This window comes from Leucoraja erinacea, chromosome 8 (assembly GCF_028641065.1).
Source record: "Leucoraja erinacea ecotype New England chromosome 8, Leri_hhj_1, whole genome shotgun sequence".
Classification (NCBI taxonomy): Eukaryota; Metazoa; Chordata; class Chondrichthyes; order Rajiformes; family Rajidae; genus Leucoraja; species Leucoraja erinaceus.
The window spans coordinates 3593734-3617146 of record NC_073384.1 but is presented as its reverse complement, the minus strand read 5'-3'; the positions used below and the strand labels follow the sequence as shown (position 1 = coordinate 3617146).

General features: G+C 43.7%; 1 protein-coding gene across 1 annotated transcript in view; it reads right to left on the bottom strand.

Annotated features, from left to right (window-relative positions):
• Positions 1 to 23413, bottom strand: part of kif16ba (kinesin family member 16Ba) — a 123672-nt gene that overhangs the window by 4221 nt on the left and 96038 nt on the right. The window contains exons 24-25 of the mRNA XM_055638839.1: positions 19222 to 19311; positions 2142 to 2225 (exon numbers count right to left, since the gene is read on the bottom strand). Of these exons, the coding sequence (XP_055494814.1) occupies positions 2142 to 2225; positions 19222 to 19311 (174 nt within the window). The remainder of the gene's footprint in view (positions 1 to 2141; positions 2226 to 19221; positions 19312 to 23413) is intronic.

Here is a 23413-nt window from a genome sequence, read left to right as displayed (position 1 = left end):
AACCTCCAGTTCAGTTTATTGCCACGTGTACAGAGGTACAGTGAAAACCTTTTTTGCATGATATCCAGTCAGCAGAAAGAAAATACATGATTACAATCAAGCAATTTACAGTGTACATACAGTGCATTCAGAAAGTATTCCGACTCCTTCACTTTTTCCACATTATTCTAAAATAAATTAAATTCTTTTTTTTTTTTTAAATCATCAATCTACACACAAAACCCATAATAAAATAGTGAAAACAGGTGTTTAGAAATTTTTGCAAAGTAATTAAAAAGAAATAACTGAAATATCACCTTTACATAAGTATTCAGACCCTTTACTCAGTACTGTTGAAGCACCCTTGGCAGCAATTACAGCCTCATGTCTTCTTGGATATGACGCTACAAGCTTGGCATACCTGTATTTGGGTAATTTCTCCCATTCTTTTCTGCAGATCCTCTCAAGCGCTGTCAGGTTGGATGGGGAGCATCGATGCACAGCTATTTTCAGGTCCCTCCAGAGATGTTCGGTCGGTTTCAAGTCCGGGCTCTGGCTGGGCCACTCAAGGAGATTCACAGACTTGTCACAAAGCCACTCCTGCGCTGTCTTGGCTGTGTGCTTAGGGTTGTTGTCCTGTTGGAAGGTTTTGGGGTTTTTTTTGTCCCAGTCTGAGGTCCAGAAAGCTCTGGAGCAGGTTTTCATCAAGGATCTCTCTGCACTTTGCTCCGTTCATCTTTCCCTCAATCCTGACTAGTTTCCCAGTTCCTGCCGCTGAAATGCATACCCACAGCATGATGCTGCCAGCACCATGTTTCGCCGTAGGTATGGTATTGGCCAGGCGATGTGCGGTGCCTGGTTTCCTCCAGACGTGACGCTTGGCATTCAGGCCAAAGAGTTCAATCTTGGTTTCATCAGACCAGAGTCCTTTAGGTCCCTTTTGCAAACTCCAAGCGGGCTGTCATGTGCCTTTTACTGAGGAGTGGCTTCTGTCTGGCCACTCTACCATAAAGGCCTGATTGGTGGAGTGATACAGTTGTTCTTCTGGAAGATTCTCCCATCCCAACAGAGGAGCTCTGGACCTCTGTCAGAGTGACCATCGGGTTCTTGGTCACCTCCCTCAGTTTGGCCGGGCGGCCAGCTCTATGAAGAGTCCTGGTGGTCCCAAAGTTCTTCCATTTAAGAATGACGGAGGCCACTGTGCTCTTCGGGACTTGCAATGCTGCAGAAATTGTTTTATACCCTGCCCCAGATCTGTGTCTCGACACAATCTTGTCTCGAAGGTCTACGGACAATTCCTTCGTCTTCATGGCTTGGTTTTTGCTCTGACATGCACTGTCAACTGTGGGACCTTATATAGACAGGGGTGTGCCTATCCAAATATTGTCCAATCAAATTAATTTACCACTGGTGGACTCCAATCAAGTTGTATAAACGTCTCAAGGATAATCAATGGAAACAGGATGAACCTAAGCTCAATTTTGAGTGTCATAGCAAAGGGTCTGAATACCTATGTAAATGTGATATTTCAGTTTTTTTTAATTACTTTGCAAACATTTCTAAACACATGTTTTCGCTTTTTTTTTAAATTATGGGGTATTGTGTGTAGATTGATGATAAAAAAAAAATTAATCCATTTTTGAATAAGGCTGTAATGTAACAAAATTTGGAAAAAGTGAAGGGGTCTTGAATAGTTTCTGAATGCAATGTAAACATAAGGGAATAAAGTTTAGTGCAAGGTAAAGCCAGAAATGTCCGATCAAGGATAGTCTGCGGGTCACCTGGATCTCTAATGATGTGAGACGGCAGCTCTGCCAACTACACCACTAGTAGAGGTGTTTCAGATTAATTTTATTTGGTGTCACAACTGGAAAAGTAAGAGAGTGAGCAGGTAGAACGTAGAGGATGAACGGAATATCTGTGATCCAGTAGAGACCAAGATTATCCAGGTGGGACAATTAATGTTGTCTTTGTTTAAGAGACGGGATGAACACCGGTTAGTTTAGCTGATTTAGCTGAAGGTGTGTAAATAGAGGGAGATGAATGAAGGCAGATTTAAAAAATAATGCCGTCAGTGTTGTGTTATAGGCATTTATATTCACAGCTAAAGTTCCAGTAATATTATGATAGGATAACCTGAATAAAGACCAAGCAAAGCTTACCTCTAAATGGGATTGTCTCTCAGCAATGACTCTTTCATCCCGATTACCAAATAGTTTTTTGGGAGGAAATTCTAGACTGGCGATCTGGAAATGGGGAACAATGCAATCCTGAGTTTCAAGATACAAGATACATTTAATTGTCACATGTGCCAAATGGCACAGTGAAATGAAATTCCCATACAGCCATACAATAAAAATAAAGAACACAACACACTATAGAATTTGACATAAAACATCCCCACACAGCAGAATCAAAGTTTCCCACTGTGTGGGAAGGCACCAAAGTCAGTCTCTTCCTCCACTGTTCCTCGTGGTCATTGATCATTGTAGCAATGGTGAACAACTGAAAATTTATTTAGCACATCATCATGTCACAAACTCATTCTGAAAAATTTGTCAATAGATTGATAGACTGAGTGGATTAAAATAACCCAGTTTTATTATTCACACTCAGTAATCACCTGGTGCTGTATATATTTCCACTTGAGAAGGGAATAAAATATTCTTTGGGCATTTTTCATCAATTTCAATGCCTTCAAGATTAATTTAATTTCGAGATATAGCATGGAACAAGCCCTTCGGCCCACCTAGTCCATGCCGACCACCGAGAGCAGATTCAACGTTATCCCACTTTCTCATCTAATTCCAACACACTATGGCAAATTTTACAGAGGCCAATTAATCTGCAAACCCGCACGTCTTTGGAATGTGAGAGGAAACCGGAGCACCCGTAAGAAACCCAAGCAGTCACAGGAAAAATGTGCAAACTCCACACAGAGAGCACCCGGGGGCAGGATCGAACCCGGGTCTCTGGCGCGGAGGCAACAGCTCCTCCCAATGTGCTAATGTGCCGCCCTAATACATAAATGTCTGTACCAGATATATCGATAGTCACCTGGGTTAAATAAAGTTTATTAGTAATTCATACAAAAATCTTGAAACCTTGCACACAAGTAATGTATGCAAATTATAATTGTATTTCCTGCCTTTGAGAACAAAGCCAAAATAAAGGGAAGAATATCAATGCAATTAATATTAGATTATTGCCCTGGGTAAAATTCTGCAGAAAAACTGTTCATTCCTTCAAATGGAAAATTAGACCCGAAGGTGTATAATGTTCAGTGCAAGCTCTCTAATAGATCCAAGGAACAAAAATGTAAATATAATGCACAAAACAAACCAAGAACAAGCACCCCGAATTATTCTCACTTTCAAAGAAAATATCCCTCACCTCAAACAGATGTTTATTTCTAATATCAAAAAGAAATGCTGGGTTACACAACAGGTTAGGCTGCATCTCTGAAGAGGAAATATTTAATGTTTCATTTCAAAGACCATACACCGTCAAATTAATCTGGAAATGTAACATAATTGTCCTCCCTCTTATGCTGCCTGATCTGCAGAATAATCTCAGATTTGTCTGTTGCTGTTTACCATTTTCAGCACCTGCAGTTACTTGCTTTTCATTTCTTATTTCCTCCCTCAACCTCCCAACTCTAGAGTATTAATGTTAGATTGGTAAATAGGCAATAGACAATAGACAATAGGGGCAGGAGTAGGCTATTCGGCCCTTCGAGCCAGCACTGCCATTCAATGTGACTATGGCTGATCATCCCCAATCTGTACCCCGTTTCTGCCTTTTCCCCCATATCCCCGGACTCCGCTATTTTTAAGAGCCCTATCGAGCTCTCTCTTGGAAGCATCCAGAGAACCTGCCTCCACCGCCCTCTGAAGCAGAGAATTCCACACACTCACACTCTCTGTGAGAAAAAGTGTTTCCTTGTCTCCGTTCTAAATGGCTTACAGTGGCACAGTTAAATTCTTAATGGCACTAAATGGCACAGTTAAATTCTTAAACTGTGGCCCCTGGTTCTTGATTCCCCCAACATGTTTCCTGCCTCCAGCGTGTCCAAACCCTTAACAATCTTATATGTTTCAATAAGATTCCCGCTCATCCTTCTAAACTCCAGAGTGTACAAGCCCAGTCGCTCCATTCTCTCAGCATATGACAGTCCCGCCATCCCGGTATTAACCTTGTAAACCTACGCTGCACTCCCTCAATAGCAAGAATAGCAATAAAGAACAATATACATAAGTGATAGGAGCTGAATTAGGCCATTCGACCCATCAAGTATTCTCCGCCATTCAATCATGGTTGATCTATCTTTCCCTCTCAATCCCATTCTCCTGCCTTCTCCCCATAACCGGACACCCGTACTAATCAAGAATCTATCTCTGCCGTAAAAATTTCCCGAATAACATGATTGATTAGCATGCGCTGAATAAAAGCATTTGCTTCACTTACGTCACTCCAAACCATCAGAACATATTTTGATCTGAATTATATTGCATTGTTCAGAAACATGCCATCATTGTTCTGAAGATTATTGAGACACCTCTCACTGCAATGCAGAGTACCGATTTGAAATGTAAGTTTGCGATGAGGGTGGGAGTTATGTACTTTGCACAAGTGAAAATGTTTACTTTCTCTTCTAATAAACCCTCTTTTCTGGTCAGCCAAAATTAAATTGAATTTCATTAAAATAAAAAATAAACTGCACAAAATAATAAAAATCTGAAAACTACCAACAAAAGCTGGAAACACTCAGCACGTGAAAGAACCATCTATGAAAGAGAACCAGAGATAATGTTTCCAATCCGTAGAAGCATACAATGTAGGTGCAGGAGAGGCCATTTGGCCTTTCGAGCCAGCACCACCATTCAATATGATCGTGGCTGATCATCCGGAATCAGTACCCTGTTCCTGCTTTTCCCCACATCCCTTGATTCCATTAGCCCCAAGAGCTTTATCCAACTCTCTCTTGAATACATCCAGTGAATTGGCCTACACTGTCTTCTGTGGCAGAGATTTCCACAATCCTTCATCAGAATTGGTGTAGAAAATCTCATTATCACAACAGGAGTAGCCCTATCGAAGCAGTGGCCAAGAAAGCACATCAACACCTCTAGCTTGGCACGTCCCCAACAACTCTCACCAGCCTCTGCAGATGTGCTGTAGAAAGCATTTTATCGGGATGCATCACAGCATGGTTTGGGAACAGCTCCAACCAACACCACAAGAGGTAGCAGAGAATTGTGGACGCAGCCCAGACCATCACACAAACCAATCTCCCTTCCATTAATTCCATCTACACTTCACGCTGCTTCGACAAGGCCACCAGCATAATCAAGGACCAGTGTCATCCCAGTCACTCCCTCTTCTCCCGTCAGGCAAGAGATGCAGAAGTGTGAAAAAGCATACCTCTCCAGAGGCAGTTTCTTCCCAGCTGTTATCAGGCAACTGAACTATCCTACCAAGAACTGGAGAGCGGTCCCGGTCTACTATCTACCTCACTAAAGACCCTTGGAGTATCTTTAATCAGACTTTACCATGTACTATGCCTTATACTCTTTATCCTGTAGCTGTACACTGTGAACTGTAATCATGTCTAGTCTTTGCACTGACTGGATAGCACGCAACAAAAAGCTTTCCACTGTACCTTGGTACACGTGACAATAAACTAAAGAAATTGGAAAAAAGATGCAGTCAAGGAAGCTGTGGTTATTTGTGTAAAACAAAGTGCTGGAGGCTTTGTGGAGGGAATTTTGAGTCGGGACTCTTCTCCAGTCTGAAGAACTCCTGCACTGTCCAGTCCTGTCTCCAGCACTGTGTGTTTTGCTCAGGATTTGCTCCACAGTATCTGTGCTCTTAGTGTGGAACTGTTTGCTGGCTGATCTCGAGAGATGTATCGAGAAGGCAAGAAAAGTGTCAGGAAAGGGGCATGTGAAAACAAGAGCCAGCAGAGAACTGGCCGCAAAAGGTCGTAACCTTTCTGGGTTTGGTACATGTGCCGGGAGCAGCAACATGTACGTCTTTGGAGTGTGTGAGGAATCTATTTTGATCTTTGACCGTGACCGCCCAAGTGTGTCAACTCATCTTACGGAAATGAGGGGGGGAAAAAGAGTGGAAGGGCAATAGTAATAGGGGATTCAATTGTCAGGGGAATAGATAGGCGTTTCTGCGGCCGCAAAAGAGACTCCAGGATGGTATGTTGCCTCCCTGGTGCAAGGGTCAGGGATGTCACTGAACGGCTGCAGAACATTCTGGAGGGGGAGGGTGAACAGCCAGTTGTCGTGGTGCATATTGGCACCAACGATATAGGTAAAAAAAGGGATGAGGTCCTAAAGGATGAATTTAGGGAGCTAGGAGATAAGCTTAAAAGTAGGACCTCAAAGGTAATAATCTCTGGATTACTACCAGTACCACGGGCCAGTCAGAGCAGAAATAGGAGGATATTGCAGATGAATACGTGGCTTGAAAAATGGTGCAAGGGGGAGGGATTCAAATTTTTAGGGCATTGGAACCAGTTCTGGGGGAGGTGGGACCAGTACAAACAGGACGGTCTGCACCTGGACTGGAATGGAACCAATGTCCTTGGGGGGGTGTTTGCTACTGCTGTCGGGGAGGATTTAAACTAATGTGGCAGGGGGATGGGTACAAGAGCAGAGGGGCAGGGGGGTGTAAAATGAAGGTAGAAGCAATAGGTAGCAAGGTGAAAAGTAAAAGTGGCAGGCAGACAAAACCAGGGCAAAAATCAAAAAGGGCCACTTTTCAACATAATTGTATAAGGGGTAAGAGCGTTGTAAAAACAAGCCTGAAGGCTTTGTGTCTCAATGCAGGGAGTATTCGTAATAAGGTGGATGAGTTGAACGTGCAGATAGCCATTAATGATTATGATATAGTTGGGATCACGGAGACATGGCTCCAGGGTGACCAAGGCTGGGAGCTGAACATCCCGGGATATTCAATATTCAGGAGGGATAGAGAGAAAGGAAAAGGAGGTGGGGTAGTGTTGCTGGTTAGAGAGGAGATTAACGCAATGGAAAGGAAGGACATTAGTTTGGAGGATGTGGAATCGGTATGGGTAGAGCTGCGAAAACAATAAGGGGCAGAAAACGCTGGTGGGTGTTGTGTACAGGCCACCTAACAGTAGTAGTGAAGTTGGGGATGGCATCAAACAGGAAATTAGAAATGCTTGCGACAAAGGCAAAGCAGTTATAATGGGTGACTTCAATCTACATATAGATTGGGTGAATCAAACTGGCAGGGGTGCTGAGGAAGAGGATTTCTTGGAATGTATACGGGATAGTTATCTAAACCAACATGTAGAGGAACCAACGAGAGAGCTGGCTATTTTAGACTGGGTATTGAGTAATGAGGAAGGGTTAGTTAGTAGTCTTGTTGTGCGTGGCCCCTTGGGCAAGAGTGACCATAATATGGTTGAGTTTCTTCATTAGGATGGAGAGTGACATTGTTAATTCAGAAACAATGGTTTTGAACTTAAAGAAAGGTAACTTTGAGGGTATGAGACGTGAATTGGCCAAGATTGACTGGCAATTAATTCTAAAAGGGTTGACGGTGGATATGCAATGGAAGGCATTTAAAGACTGCATGGATGAACTACAAAAATTGTTCATCCCAGTTTGGCAAAAGAATAAATCAGGGAAGGTAGTGCATCCATGGATAACAAGGGAAATCAGGGATAGTATCAAAGCAAAGGATGATGCGTACAAACTAGCCAAAAAAAGCAGCATACCGGAGGACTGGGAGAAATTCAGAGACCAGCAGAGGAGGACGAAGGGCTTAATTAGAAAAGGAAAAATGGATTATGAAAGAAAACTGGCAGTGAACATAAAATCTGACTGCAAAAGTTTTTATAGATATGTGAAAAGAAAGAGATTAGTTAAAACAAATGTAGGTCCCTTGCAGTCAGAAACAGGTGAGTTGATCATGGGGAACCAGGATATGGCGGACCAATTGAATAACTACTTTGGTTCCGTCTTCACTAAGGAAGACATAAATGATCTGCCGGAAATAGCAGGGGCCCGCGGGTCAAAGGAGGTGGAGGAATTGAGTGAAATCCAGGTTAGTCGGGAAGTGGTGTTGGGTAAATTGAATGGATTAAAGGCCGATAAATCCCCAGGGCCAGATAGGCTGCATCCCAGAGTACTTAAGGAAGTAGCTCCAGAAATAGTGGATGCATTAGTAATAATCTTTCAAAACTCCTTAGATTCTGGAGTAGTTCCAGAGGATTGGCGGGTAGCAAACGTAACCCCACTTTTTAAGAAGGGAGGGAGAGAGAAAACGGGGAATTACAGACCAGTTAGCCTAACATCGGTAGTGGGGAAACTGCTAGAGTCAGTTATTAAAGATGGGATAGCAGCACATTTAGAAAGTGGTGAAATCATTGGACAAAGTCAGCATGGATTTACGAAAGGTAAATCATGTCTGACGAATCTTATAGAATTTTTCGAGGATGTAACTAGTAGAGTGGATAGGGGAGAACCAGTGGATGTGGTGTATCTGGACTTCCAGAAGGCTTTCGACAAGGTCCCACATAAGAGATTAGGATACAAACTTAAAGCACATGGCATTGGGGGTTCAGTATTGATGTGGATAGAGAACTGGCTGGCAAACAGGAAGCAAAGAGTAGGAGTAAACGGGTCCTTTTCAGAATGGCAGGCAGTGACTAGTGGGGTACCGCAAGGCTCAGTACTGGGACCCCAGCTATTTACAATATATATTAATGATCTGGATGAGGGAATTGAAGGCAATATCTCCAAGTTTGCGGATGACACTAAGCTGGGGGGCAGTGTTAGGTGTGAGGAGGATGCTAGGAGACTGCAAGGTGACTTGGATAGGCTGGGTGAGTGGGCAAATGTTTGGCAGATGCAGTTTAATGTGGATAAATGTGAGGTTATCCATTTTGGTGGCAAAAACGGGAAAGCAGATTATTATCTAAACGGTGGCCGATTGGGAAAGGGGGAGATGCAGCGAGACCTGGGTGTCATGGTACACCAGTCATTGAAGGTAGGCATGCAGGTGCAGCAGGCAGTAAAGAAAGCGAATGGCATGTTGGCTTTCATAGCAAGAGGATTTGAGTATAGGAGCAGGGAGGTTCTACTGCAGTTGTATAGGGTCTTGGTGAGACCACACCTGGAGTATTGCGTGCAGTTTTGGTCTCCAAATCTGAGGAAGGACATTATTGCCATAGAGGGAGTGCAGAGAAGGTTCACCAGACTGATTCCTGGGATGTCAGGACTGTCTTATGAAGAAAGACTGGATAGACTTGGTTTATACTCTCTAGAGTTTAGGAGATTGAGAGGGGATCTTATAGAAACTTACAAAATTCTTAAGGGGTTGGACAGGCTAGATGCAGGAAGATTGTTTCCGATGTTGGGGAAGTCCAGGACAAGGGGTCACAGCTTAAGGATAAGGGGGAAATCCTTTAAAACTGAGATGAGGAGAACTTTTTTCACACAGAGAGTGGTGAATCTCTGGAACTCTCTGCCACAGAGGGTAGTTGAGGCCAGTTCATTGGCTATATTTAAGAGGGAGTTAGATGTGGCCCTTGTGGCCAAGGGGATCAGAGGGTATGGAGAAAAGGCAGGTACGGGATACTGAGTTGGATGATCAGCCATGATCATATTAAATGGCGGTGCAGGCTCGAAGGGCCGAATGGCCTACTCCTGCACCTAATTTCTATGTTTCTATGTTTCTATGTAAATGCCAGTACTCAACCCCTTAGGCTGCTGAATGGAAATATTAGTTCTTGGGAGTAATGTTAAGGGAAGAGACACATCACTATCTCATTCATCACAAATGCACAATAACCATTGCAAATATCGATACACCATCCCCTTGGACACCCTATTTAAAGTACACAAACACGTTAAGATACTGAATTCCTTGGGGCTGCTCAGCAATACTGTAGTTCCCACCAAAACGCCCTTCAATGTTCCTTTGTAAGAATAACTTCTGGCAAGTTTCTCAACTCGTACTCCGCGATCCGATTGCAAAGATAAGACAATTTATATCGTTGACAGCAAATTGCTTTGCCTCACTGATGGAAAAGACATCTTGCAATTCACTGGCCGAACCAAAAATGAAGCATCAATAAATTCTGTACATTTTACTTTATCTATCCCTACAAAATATATGGGTCATAAAAACAAGCAACTAAATTCCAACCATTGCTATGATAAAAAAATATGGAGATGAGGAGAAAGCGTAATTCAGACAACCTTACACAATTTTGCAGCAACAGACAATCTGCTGGAGGAAAGCAGCAGGCTGCAGCATGTCATCTTTTTATGCTTGAAAATGTGGGATATTAATGCTCTCTCCGGATTTGCAACTGTAAATCATTGCAGTCTTGAGTTTAGTTTATTGTCACGTGTATCGAGGTACAGTGAAAAGCTTTTGTTGCGTGCTAACCAATCAGCAGAAAGACAATGCGTAATTACAATCGAGCCATAGATACATGATAAGGGAATACCATTTAGTGCAAGGTAATCCAGCAAAGTCCGATCAAAGATAGTTCAGGGGTCACCAAAGCGGTAGGTAGTTCAGGACTGTTCTTGGGTTGTGGTAGGATGATTAAGTTGCCTGATTACAGCTGGGTAGAAACTATCCCCGAACCTGGAGGTGTGCATCTTTGCAGCAATCATGGCTGCATGGTGTATGCAAGGAATATTTCAAATATTGAGTCATACAGCATGGAAATAGGCCCTTCGGCCCAACTTGTCCATACATCATATATCCCTCTAAACCTTTCCTTATCCATGAACCTTTCCAAATGTCTCAAAAATGTTAATTTTCCTTCTCTGGGTAAAATAAATTGTGCATCTACCCTGCCTATTGCCCTTTTTATCTTGTACATCTCTTCACCATTACCCTTCATCATCCAGTGCTCCAAGGAACAACATCCTAGCCTGCCCATCCTCTCCCTATAGCTCAGGCCCTCAAGTCCTGACAACATCCTCGTAATTGTGTGCCAATCTAATGGGATAATAACAGTGAGCACAAGGCAACCGATTGTGAGACACCTCCAACTAAATAGCAATAACTCAGATTCTACAGAAAACTAGGCGAGGCACCAAGTTTCAACGTTTGATGCAATGACATCAGACAATAGGTGCAAGAGTAGGCCATTCGGCCCTTCGAGCCAGCACTGCCATTCAATGTGATCATGGCTTATTATCCACAATCAGTACCCCGTTCCTGCCTTCTCCCCATATCCCCTGACTCCGTTAACTTTAAGAGCCCTATCTAGCTCTCTCTTGAAAGTATCCAGAGAACCTGCCCTCTGAAGCAGAGAATTCCAGACTCACAACTCTCTGTGAGAAAAAGTATTTCCTTGTCTCAGTTCTAAATGGCTTACCCCTTATTCTTAAAATGTGGCCCCTGGTTCTGGACTCCCCCAACATTGGGGAACATGTTTTCTGGAGATCGGGAGTAATTTGGAAGCAAATAATGGATAATTTATCACTTAGACTGCGTGTTTTGCTTCATAAATAAGCAAGTTCTGAGCAAAAGTCAATATTATGACATTGGCAATAGCTTTGCATTTTACTGAGTGAAGATGTTCGGTAAAAATAAATTACATTCTTGCACAGTAGCGCAGCGGTAGAGTTGCTGCCTTGCAGCACCGGGGGCCAGGGTTTGATCCCAACTACAGGAGCTGTCTGTACGGTGTTTGTACGTTCTCCCCGTGACCTGCGTGGGTTTTCTCCGAGATCTTCGGTTTCCTCCCACACTCCCAAGACGTACAAGTTTGTAGTTTAATTGGCTTGGTGTTTGTGTAAATTGGTCTATGTGTGTGTCGGATAGTGTTAATGTCTGCGGACTCCGTGGGCCGGTTTCGGCGCTGTATCTCTAAACTACTGCTTTCTAAGTGTTCAGCTGCGGACATTCAACACCACAAGGATCTTCTCGTTGTCAGCATTGATCCCGACCACTGGAGAGATTTCTCTTTGAACTCCAAGTAAGTTTAATTTTGCAAAGTCAATCACACAACAGCAGACATCAAGCAGAATGTACCCTCAGATCTTTCTAGACGTAACTCTCACAGACATGACAGAATCAATGTTGTAATTTGATCGAGTAGAACTCAAACTAAAGTCAGGAGATAATGAGTTGTCATGGGAAGGAATTGCAGATGCTTGTTTAAACCAAAAATAGACCCAAAATGCTGGACTAACTCAGCGGGACAGGCAGCATCTCTAGATTGAAGGAATGGGTGACGTTTCGGGTCGAGACCGTTCATCAGACAAAGAAGAAGACAGAACAAGAGTCTCGACCCGATTCTCCAGCATTTCGTTGTCTATCTTCAGAAGATAATTAGGTGGGGTTATGAGGGAGAGATTTATCAGCCATGATTGAATGGTGGAGTAGACTTGATGGGCCGAATGGCCTAATTCTACTCCTATCACTTATGATCTAATTATGCAGTAGACACAAAAAGCTGGAGCAACTCAGCGGGTCTGACAGCGTCCCTGGAGAAAAGGAATAAGTGAAGTTTCGGATCGAGACCTTTCTTCACACCGAGAGTCATGGGAAAGGGAAACGAGAGACAGAGACGGTGATGTGGAGAGATTTAGAATAAATGAAGGAAAGATATGCACAAAAATGATAAAGGAAACAGGCCATTGTTAACGGTGGACTAGGTGAAAAAGAGCAGACAATGAGATCAGCCTTCTGGCTACTCCTCCTTTTCCCTTTCTTGTCCCCACCCACCCCCGCCCCCGATCAGTCTGAAGAAGGGTTTCGGCCCGAAACGTTGCAGCCTTCTGGCTACTCCTCCTTTTCCCTTTCTCGTCCCCACCCACCCCCCGCCCCCGATCAGTCTGAAGAAGGGTTTCGGCCCGAAACGTTGCCTATTTCCTTCGCTCCATAGATGCTGCTGCACCCGCTGAGTTTCTCCAGCTTTTTTGTGTAACATGAGATCAACAAGACGGCTTTGGCACTGGGTTGTAAACTGCCCAAGCGAAATATGAGATGCTGTTATGCATCTTTGCACAACATTTGAGTCAGGAGTTTTTTATTGTCACTATCCCTTAAATATCTTAAAAGGGAAACAAAATATGTTGGAAATACCCGGCAAGACAGGCCTTCATTGTGGACGGAGTAACAGAGTTAAGGTTTTAAGTTGAAGACCTATCATCAGAACCGGGGCCGGAGACAAAATAAGGTGGTTAGACTGCGGGGAAGATGGGAGAGGAGCGACGTCACTGATCATATCGATTGCCAGTTTTAAATATAAGTTTTCTTCGACTTTACTGATAACTTTGTATAAATTGACACCAGTCCGAATAATTGTCCCGACCCAAAACGTCACCTATCCGTGTTCTCCAGATATGCTGCCTGAGCCGCTGAGTTACTCCAGCACTCTGTGAAACGTCACCTATCCATGTTCTCCACAGATGCTGCCTGACCTGCTGAGTTACTCCAGCACTCTGTGAAACATCACCTATCCATGTTCTCCACAGATGCTGCCTGACCTGCTGAGTTACTCCAGCACTCTGTGAAACGTCACCTATCCATGTTCTCCACAGATGCTGCCTGACCTGCTGAGTTACTCCAGCACTCTGTGAAACGTCACCTATCCATGTTCTCCACAGATGCTGCCTGACCTGCTGAGTTACTCCAGCACTCTGTGAAACATCACCTATCCATGTTCTCCACAGATGCTGCCTGACCTGCTGAGTTACTCCAGCACTCTGTGAAACGTCACCTATCCATGTTCTCCACAGATGCTGCCTGACCTGCTGAGTTACTCCAGCACTCTGTGAAACGTCACCTATCCATGTTCTCCACAGATGCTGCCTGACCCACTGGCCCAACCAGTGATAATTTGGCTGTGTTACACCAGCCTGACCTAAGGATGTAATGGAAAGGTCTGTGCCTATTGCAACAAAGCATGTTTTTTAGTTTTAGTTTTAGAAATACAGCCTGGAAACAGTTCTTTGGCCCACCGAGTCCAGACCGACCAAAGATCACCCGTGCACTAGTTCTATCCTACAAACTCGGGACAATTTACTGATCCAATAACCTACACATCTTTGGAATGAGGGAGGAAACCGAAGCACTCAGAGGAAAGTCACACGGTCACGGGGAGAACTTGCAAACTCCATACAGACAGCACACGTGGTCAGGATCAAACCCGGGTCTCTTGTGCTGTGAGGCAGCAACTCTACCGCTGCAGCACTGTGTTGCCCTAATTTGATATCAATCTGAACTGTAAAACAAAATCCTTGTTTATCACTTACTAGGCTTTGTCCCAAATCCCACTTCTCCCTCCCAGAGTCCTGTCAATCTGAAGGAAGTTCCAATCAGAAACAATGCCTGTCCATTCCCTCCACAAATGCTGCCTGACCCACTGATCTCCCCCAACACTGTGTTTTTGTTCAAGATTCCAGCATCTGCAGTTCCCACCGTCGCTAAGTCGAGGTTCTATTTTTAAGGAGTCTAAACAGAAGGCGCACCTGTAGATGTGCTAATGAAAACTCTGGATTTAAATCAACATAACTTTGCCAACTTGTATAATTGACCCAGTCAGCTTTGCCCTATGTTTTTTTTAAAGAAATGTAGACACCTGTAGGTACAGCAGGATGTATCTTTCAGATTAACCAGTGGTGAGCAAGCACAAAGCTATACTGTACAGAATAAACAACCTCAGCATTGTCTGAAGAAGGGTCTCAACCCGAAATGTCACCCATTCCTTCTCTCCACAGATGCTGCCTGTCCCGCTAAGCTACTCCAGAATTCTGTGGCTATCTTGCTCCGATGTTTCAATTTTATGAAATGTGAATTAATTGCAACTGCAACAATGGCCTTATATTCTAATGCACACCATTCCATTAATGGCCCCTATGATTCATAGTAATTATCCAGGGCACCTCACTGATGGGCAGGCAATTTAAGGGATCCACATCAATATTGCTTTGGGATGTGCACCTGTTTCTAGTTTCCAATTTAGATATTTGAAAAAGGGCAATGCGGCATCAGTGGAGAATGCAAGACAAAAGGCCTTTGATGCAAGCACAATGTACTCATTATTAAGCATTCACTGTGCATGTAATAGCAGCGGCCCCTCCACAAGTTAAACTAAGTTATTTAAATTAATGATCTGAATTGTGATGGGTTGTCGCTATGGCCCAAGAGACCCGAGCTATAGGGGGAGGTTGGGCAGACTATTCCTTGCAGCGCAGATGGTTGAGGGATGATCTTTAGCGGTGTATAAGATCACGAGGTGAATAGACAGTGTCAACACACAGAGTCTTTTATCCAGAGTTGAGGAAATCAAGAACCGGAGGACATAGGTTTAAGGTGAGAGGGGGAAGATTTAATAGGAACCAGAGGGGCATTTTTTTTGGTATATAGGGCGAGCTGCCAGAGGAAGTGGTTTAGGTAGGTACAACAATAACATTCAAAAGGCTTGGCTAGGAAAGGCTTGGAGGGGTATGGGTGCTATGTCAGAGGGTGGTGAATCTGTGGAATGCTTTGCCACAGAAGGATGTCGAGGCCAAGTCAGTGGATATAGTTAAGGCAGAGATAGACAGATTCTTGATTAGTACAGGTGTCAGGGGTTATGGAGAGAAGGTAGGAGAATGGGGTTAGGAGGGCGAGATACATCAGCCATGATTGAATGGCAGAGTAGACTTGATGGGCCGAATGGCCTAATACTGCTCCTATTTCTTGTGATCTATAAATTGACTGCTCCGTCTCCCTGACATGGCCCAGTGCTTTCTTGTGCTAAAAGGCCTGTCCCACTTAAGCGATTTTTTCTGCGACTTGCCAGCACCCGTCATAGTCGCAGCAGGTCGTCGAAAATTTTCAACATGTTGAAAATCCGGCGGCAACCTGCTGCGACTCTGACGGGTGCCGGCAAGTCACCAAAGAAATCGCCTAAGTGGGACAGGCCCTTTAGAAGATCAAGAAGTGGATCATTAATCTCATAAAGCACCACACCTACAGCATCTAAAATCATTCATGGGGGCAAGATCAGGAGTTGCCCAATGATTTTGCTTTTATGACCTTAGATGGGGGTTGCTTTCGGTTTTGCTTTTCTGACTTCCTGGTTAAGCTGAAACAATAATTCAAGTATATTGTCGCACGCACGAGTAGAGGGAGGTTCAGCTACAATGAAAAATCTGGCTTGTGGCAGCATTATGGGCACATAAACTTGTAATCTATAATAATAAATGTGACTTCTGACACCACTTTTCATTAATTGTGCATATCCCTTTAACTACTAGCTCATCAGAACATGTAATATCTCCTCATTAAAGTTGGGCCATTGCAAGGTCAAATCCGTGCCTGTGGTCTATGCTAATAATTCTCATCATCCAACCTCTGCTAAACGGGCCCAGACATTTCAATGTGTCAGCTCAGGTCACCTAAATTTTCATAGCGTGAATTTTGCTCATCCTCCAGAATAGTTAGATCAACAGAGGACACACTATTAACATTATAAAATGTTGCCAACTCATTTACATTAATTAATGAATACAATTCAGCGAGTTAATTAGTGCTTTCCGTGCGAATCTTGCACTGTGTACCCACACTGATCAGTCATCCGAGGAATGTTAACATTTTAAAGGATTAATTTAAATGTAAAGAGCAGAGACAATGGTTCCACATCACCAACAATATGGAGCGGAGGGAATTGCGGTTGCAAAACTACCAATAACCTCTCAAGTTACAGATGAATGGTTTAGGTTCATTATTGTCACGTGTACCAATGAACAGTGAAAAGCTTTGTTTTGCGTGCAATCCAATCAAAAGCAGATAATAGTATACATAAATATAATCAAGTACAATAGGTAGAGCAAAGGGGAAGATACAGAGTATAGAATATAGTTCTCAGCATTGTAGCGCATCAGTTCCAGAGACAAAGTCCAATGTCTGCAGTGAGGTAGAGGTGAATCGAACAGTACCCTAGCTTATGGAGGCCTGATAACAGAGGGGAAGAAATTGTTCCCGAGCCTGGTGGTCTGTGCTTTCAAACTTCTGCATCTTCTACCCGACACTAGAGGGGAGAAGGAGGAATTACTGGGGTGGGACAAGTCTTTGATTATATTGGCTGCTTTCCCAAGGCAGCCTGAAGTGTCGATGGAGTCAATGCTGGGCAGCACGGGTCGGTGTGATGGACTGGGCTACATCCACTACTCTCTGCAATTGCCTAGTCTTGGGCAGAGCTGTTCCCAAAGGACGAAAGATGTGGGACATTAACTTGAGGTTAAAAAGTCACATTCAACCGTTAATATCTTCAGTGAGCAAAATCAACCTTCAATGATTTAGTGTGAAATCCGAGTAGGATTGTTCACCTGGTTACAGCTAGATAGACCGCAACGGGACCTAGAAGTGTACATGCAGACACAAAATAGCATTTGTCATCCCCCCCCCCCCCCCCCTCCTCTTCATGGAATGAAAACTACGCATTGAAAATATATCAAGATTTGTTATTAAAGAGTGTTTTTAAGCTGTGGCCTCCTTTTGTTTTGAAGCAATGGATATGATGTAGAGATTAAAATAGGCTGATGTTTGTGGTAAATCACCAATGCCTTGAAACATCCTGAAAATGTTGGAGTTGAACTGATATTATTTGATGGCTGTTCAAACATATTACTGCTGAAATCTGCGTTCTGAGCACAGATTTGGTGTCTCTCACTATTAATGTGTAATAAAATTATTCATGTTCTTCCTTCATCGCAACTTTCTATCTAGGTTATTTGAATAAATTGAGATTTCTCTCCATCTATTCCATTATAATTTTATGTGCTATATATCAAGAACAAATATTCAAGCAACCGATGAAAATCACAATTGCTATAAATTCTGACAGCTAATTACTGGGGGAACATCAGTGGGCCAGTCAGCGTGTGCAGAGGGAATAGACATCTGTGGAGAAATTATCCATTCCCTCAACAGATGCTGCCTGACCCACCCATTTCCTCCAGCACTTTGCGTTTTTCTCAAGATTCCAGCATCTGCAGTTCCCGTATCTCTCCGATAGTTTTGTTTAGAGATACGGCGAGGAAACAGGCCCTTCGGCCCACCGAGTCTGCGCAGACCTAATGATTCCTGCACATTATCCTGCACACACTCTAGGGACAATTTTACAGCCAATCAACACTGCAAACCTGTACATCTTTGGAGTGTGGTAAGGAAACCGGAGCACCCTAAACTCATGCGGTCGATAGGGAGAACGGCGAGTACAAACACCTTCGGCCCACCGAGTCTGCGCCCTAATGATTCCTGCACATTATCCTGCACACACTCTAGGGACAATTTTACAGCCAATTAGCCTGCAAACCTGTACGTCTTTGGAGTGTAGGAGGAAACCGGAGCACCCGAAAACTCATGCGGTCACAGGGAGAATGTACAAACACCGTACAGCCAGCACCCGTAGTCAGGATCGAACCTAGGATCTCTGGCGCTGTAAGGCAGCAATTCTACCGCTGAGCCACCGTGCCGTCACAGTGTGTCTACCTGGGCCAATTAAGTATCTGTATTTCTGATTTAATCTTTACAGTGCTTGATGATCCTTTACCATGGTCATGTACTAACATTTTCATTGTATGCCTTATTTATATACCACGATTAACATTCAAATATTCAAACCTTTTCATTATGCCGCAATGAATGTTAAGTTCATTGTACGGCAATGAAAAGTTTGTACGTTCTACCTGTGGCCGCTTGAGTTTTCCCCGGGTGCTCCAGTTTCATCCTACACTTGATACTTACAGGTGTGTAGGTTAATTGGCTTTGGTAGAGATTGTAAATTGTCCCTAGTATGTAGGATGGTGTTAGTGTACGTGGATCACCGGTTGGCGTGAACTCGGTGGGCTGAAGGGCCCGTTTCCGTGCTGCGTCTCTAAACTAAACACTGCTGTAGTAACTGAGCGGGTCAGGCAGCTTCTCTGGAGAACATGAATAGGTGCCAATTCGAGTCAGGTTTCGGGTCCCGACCTGAAGCATCACCTATCCAAGTTCTCCACAGATGCTGATTGACCCGTTGGGTTACTCCAGCACTTTGTGTCTTTTCTTTTGGTCACGTAGTTGCCTTTGGTCTCCTCCCCCTCACCCCACCCGCTGCACTGATCTTGAGGCCCGGCCTGCTTCCGTCTCTGTCCCCAGCATCCACTATTGTTCCACGGTATTATCAAAATTGTGAAATTTGTACACCACGAGAACATTAATTGGATAGTCTTGAAGTTTAAAATTCCGCCTTACTTCTGGATATTTGATCTTCATCGTTCTGTGCAGTTCTCGGAAACGACTGTAGCGTCTAAACACTGTCCAAGTCTCGTCCAAAATGGTTATCTAGCAGAACACAAATGATTCAGTGATTCAATGATACTTAATTGTCACATGTCCCTAGGCACAGTGAAATGCTTTGCTTGCAAAACCAAATAGCAGACTTCACCTGGGCAGTACACAAGGGTCACCACATTTCTGACAAAGATACAAAAGTTCAACAAACAATCCCATCTACTGCCTGACACCGCACCTGACAGCAACATTCCCCCCTCCCGCTTGTCCCCTCCTGCTTGTCCCCTCCATTCGTTCTTGCAGCCCTCCCCACCAGCCGGGAATTATTTATTCATGCAGAATAAAATTATTTGACTGCATGGCCCAAATAAATGCAAAATGATTTTCAGATATTCTGCCAAAATCTGGTGTATATATAAAATATATAAAACAGAGCTGAATTTTCTAATGGCCGAGAATATAGGATACGATAAAACTTTAGTCATCCCCGGAGGGAAAGTGTTCTGCCGACAGTCACAACATGCAAGCTACACAAAAACTTGAAGTTAAAAGTGAAAACAAAAAGAAAAAGACAAGCGACTGTTGGCTGGCTGCCATGCGCACAGCACCTTCACCGGAACAAACCAACACAGACTTATCCCCTGGGATGAGGGTTCTACCACCGTCCCCCCCCCACCACACCGGGTCCCCTTTGTTCTCCTACCATCCCTCACAGCGGTCCCATCACTCCTGGTATGGCATGAATAATTGTGTGAGAACTACCAAGTCGTGGGTAAAGCAAAGCAACTCTTCAGTTGGGTCCAGAAGCAACTCTTCTGAGAGAATTGAGCAGCTGGGCTTGTACACTCGGGAGTTTAGAAGGATGAGAGGGATATCTCATTGAAACATATAAGATTGTTAAGGACTTGGACACACTGGTGGCAGGAAACATGTTCCCGATGTTGGGGGAGTCCAGAACCAGAGGCCACAGTTTAAGAATAAGGAGTAAGCCATTTAGAACGGAGTCAAGGAAACACTTTTTCTCACCAGAGAGTGGTGAGTCTGTGGAATTCTCTGCCTCAGAGGGCGGTGGAGGCAGGTTCTCTGGATGCTTTCAAGAGAGAGCTAGATAGGGCTCTTAAAAATAGCGGAGTCAGGGGATATGGCGAGAAGGCAGGAATGGGGTACTGATTGGGGATGATCAGCCATGATCAAATTGAATGGCAGTGCTGGCTCGAAGGGCCGAATGGCCTACTCCTGCACCTTTTGTCTATTCACACTGGTCAATGTCCAGCTACGATGGCTTAATGGTTAAGTTATTGGATAAGCTGCAGAGACAAAGCCAGAGACCTTAAATTACACCATGGCAACAGTGGAATGAAAACACCGTAAATAAATATGGAATAAACAGCTAGTTTACTGTCAGGTGTACTGAGGTACAGTGAAAAGCCTTTGTTGTGTGCTAACCCAGTCTGTGGAAAGACAATACGTGATTACAATTGAGCAGTACACAGTGTACAGATACACGATGAAGGGAATAACGTGAATAATGTTTAGTGCAAGATAAAGCCAGTAAAATCTGATCAAAGATAGTCCGTGAGACTCAAAGCTATTGACAAAATAGTCACTGTGCATAAAGCTTTCCCAGCCCGACTACATCAGCTAATTTCTATTTCCACATTGATCCTAAAGTTTATATTTTACCAGCCTCAAGTGTTGACCTGAAATCCCCCAACCAGAATATTGCAATCTGTGAGGCACAAAAATAACGTACACACACACATATACACTGGATGAAAGTGCATCAAGGGGTTGAAGACTCAAATTCTTTAAGAGGAATTGCTAGCAATGCATTCTGTCAGCGATGCAATAAAGATGGCCTCACATCATAGTTTTTTTTACGTTCAACAAGTCTCTTGGAAGCCGACTGATAATCTGTTCTGACTTTTCTTACAAGCTCCATATGCATCTGCATTAGCCAGTGCCAGTGGTATTTCCTCATTATAAAAAAGGTATTTCTGGAGGCCGCCGAATCATCTGATCAGCTGTGTTTTTAGTTTAGTTTAGTTTAAAGATACTGCACGGAAACAGTCCGGCCCACCCAGTCCACGCCGACCAGCAATTCCTGCACATTAACGCTATGCTACACACTTTAGGGACAATTTCCAATCGTGTATGAAAGTAGATCAATCTCCAGGGCCTGATCAGATATATCCGAGGACATTGTTGGAAACCAGGGGAAATTGTTGGAGCCCCTGGTTGAAATTTACGAGTCGTCATTAAATACAGGAGAGGTGCCGGAAGAAAAGTAGCAAATGTTGTACCTCTATTCAAGAAGGGCTGCAGGGAAAATGCTGGGAACTATAGGCCAGTGAGTTTAACAGCAGTTGGAAAGTTACTAGAAGGTATTCTGAGGGATAGGATATACACATGGGCTGATTAGAGATAATCAGCATGAGTTTGTCCGTGGGAGGTCGTGTCTCATAAATCTGATTTGAGTTTTTAGAAGACGTGACCAAAAATGTTGACGAGGGCAGAGTTGTAGATGTTGTACATATGGACCAACAAAGCATTCGACAAGGTAGGCTGCTCGAGAAGGTTAGATTGCATGGGATCCAAGGAGATAGCTGAATGGATAGAAAATTGGCTTCATGGAAGGAAGCAGAGGGTGATGGTGGAAGGTTGCTTCTCGGGCTGGAGGCCTGTGACTAGTGGTGTGCCTCAGGGTTCGGTGCTGGGGGCTCGTTACGATTTGTCATCTATATCAATGATTTGGATGAGAACATACAGGACAAGATTAGCAAGTTTCCAGATGATAAAAAAGTGGATGGGCTTGCAGATAATGAAGGTTGTGAACGATTGCAGCAGGATCTGGATCGATTGGCCAGGTGGGCTGAGGAATGGTTGATGGAATGTAATACAGAGAAATGTGAGGTGTTGGATTTTGGGAAGTCTAACATGGGCAGGACTAACACAGTGAACGTATAGGGGTCTGGGGAGTGTTGTAGAGCAGACGGATGGTTTCTTGAAGGTGGAGTCTCTTGCCCAGAGTAGGTGAATTGAGGACCAGAGGGCATAGGTTTAAGGTGAAGGGGAAAAGATTTAATATGAATCTGAGGGGTAACTTTTTCTCACAAAGGGTGGTGGGTGTATGGAACAACCTGCCAGAGGAGGCAGTTGAGACGGGGATTATCCCAACATTTAAGAAACAGTTGGACAGGGACATGGATAGGACAGGCTCGGAGGGATATGGACCAAACGCAGGCAGGTGGGACCAGTGTAGCTGGGACATGTTGGCCGGTGTGGGCAAGTTGGGCCGAAGGGCCTGTTTCCACACTGCATCATTCTATGACAATTATGCCAAGCCAATTAACCTACAAACCTGTATGTCTTTGGAGAGTGGGAGGAATCCGGAGAGAATCTGCACAGGTCACGGGGAGAATTACAAACTCCATACAGACAAGCACCCGTAATCAGGATCAGATCTGGGTCTCCTGCGCTGTGAGGCAGCAACTCTAACGCAGCACCACCGTGCCACCCATTTTCTTTCCTTCCTGCCATCAATTCTAATCAGATTAGAATCTCTAACTTTTCCTAATCAAAGGAAATACACTCCCATATTTTCAGTTTCACTGGATTTACATGAAAATTACAATCTTTGGAGATAATATCCTTTATATTAAAATATGCCTTCCTTTGTAATGATATTCCATATCTGTCATCCACGGCTCTCTATCAATTTAAAATCACCTTCAGAATATGTGAGTTTTGGTTGTATTAATATAATTTGCAGTTCAATAAAAGACTACTCATCTTAATGGATACGCCAGTCCTTAATGATTTGCATAACTTATTGTAATGCTGAATATTTAGTCTGGGCTGATGAAATTACAATTCCTGTGTGGAAATATTTTTTTTTCTTAAAGCTTTATGATTCAGAACGATTGATTCTGAATGCTTCAATATTTCCATGGAGTCAGAAAGTCAAGAACGTACAGAATGAAAACAGGCCCTTCGGCCCACCTGATCCATGCCGGTCAGCTTGGCATGTGGAGCTAGTCCCCATTTGTTTCCATTTAGCCCATAGCCCTCTAAATCCTTCCTAACCACATACATGTCTAAATGTATTTTAAAAATCATAAGAATTATTTTTTTTAGGGTTCATTTTAACTTC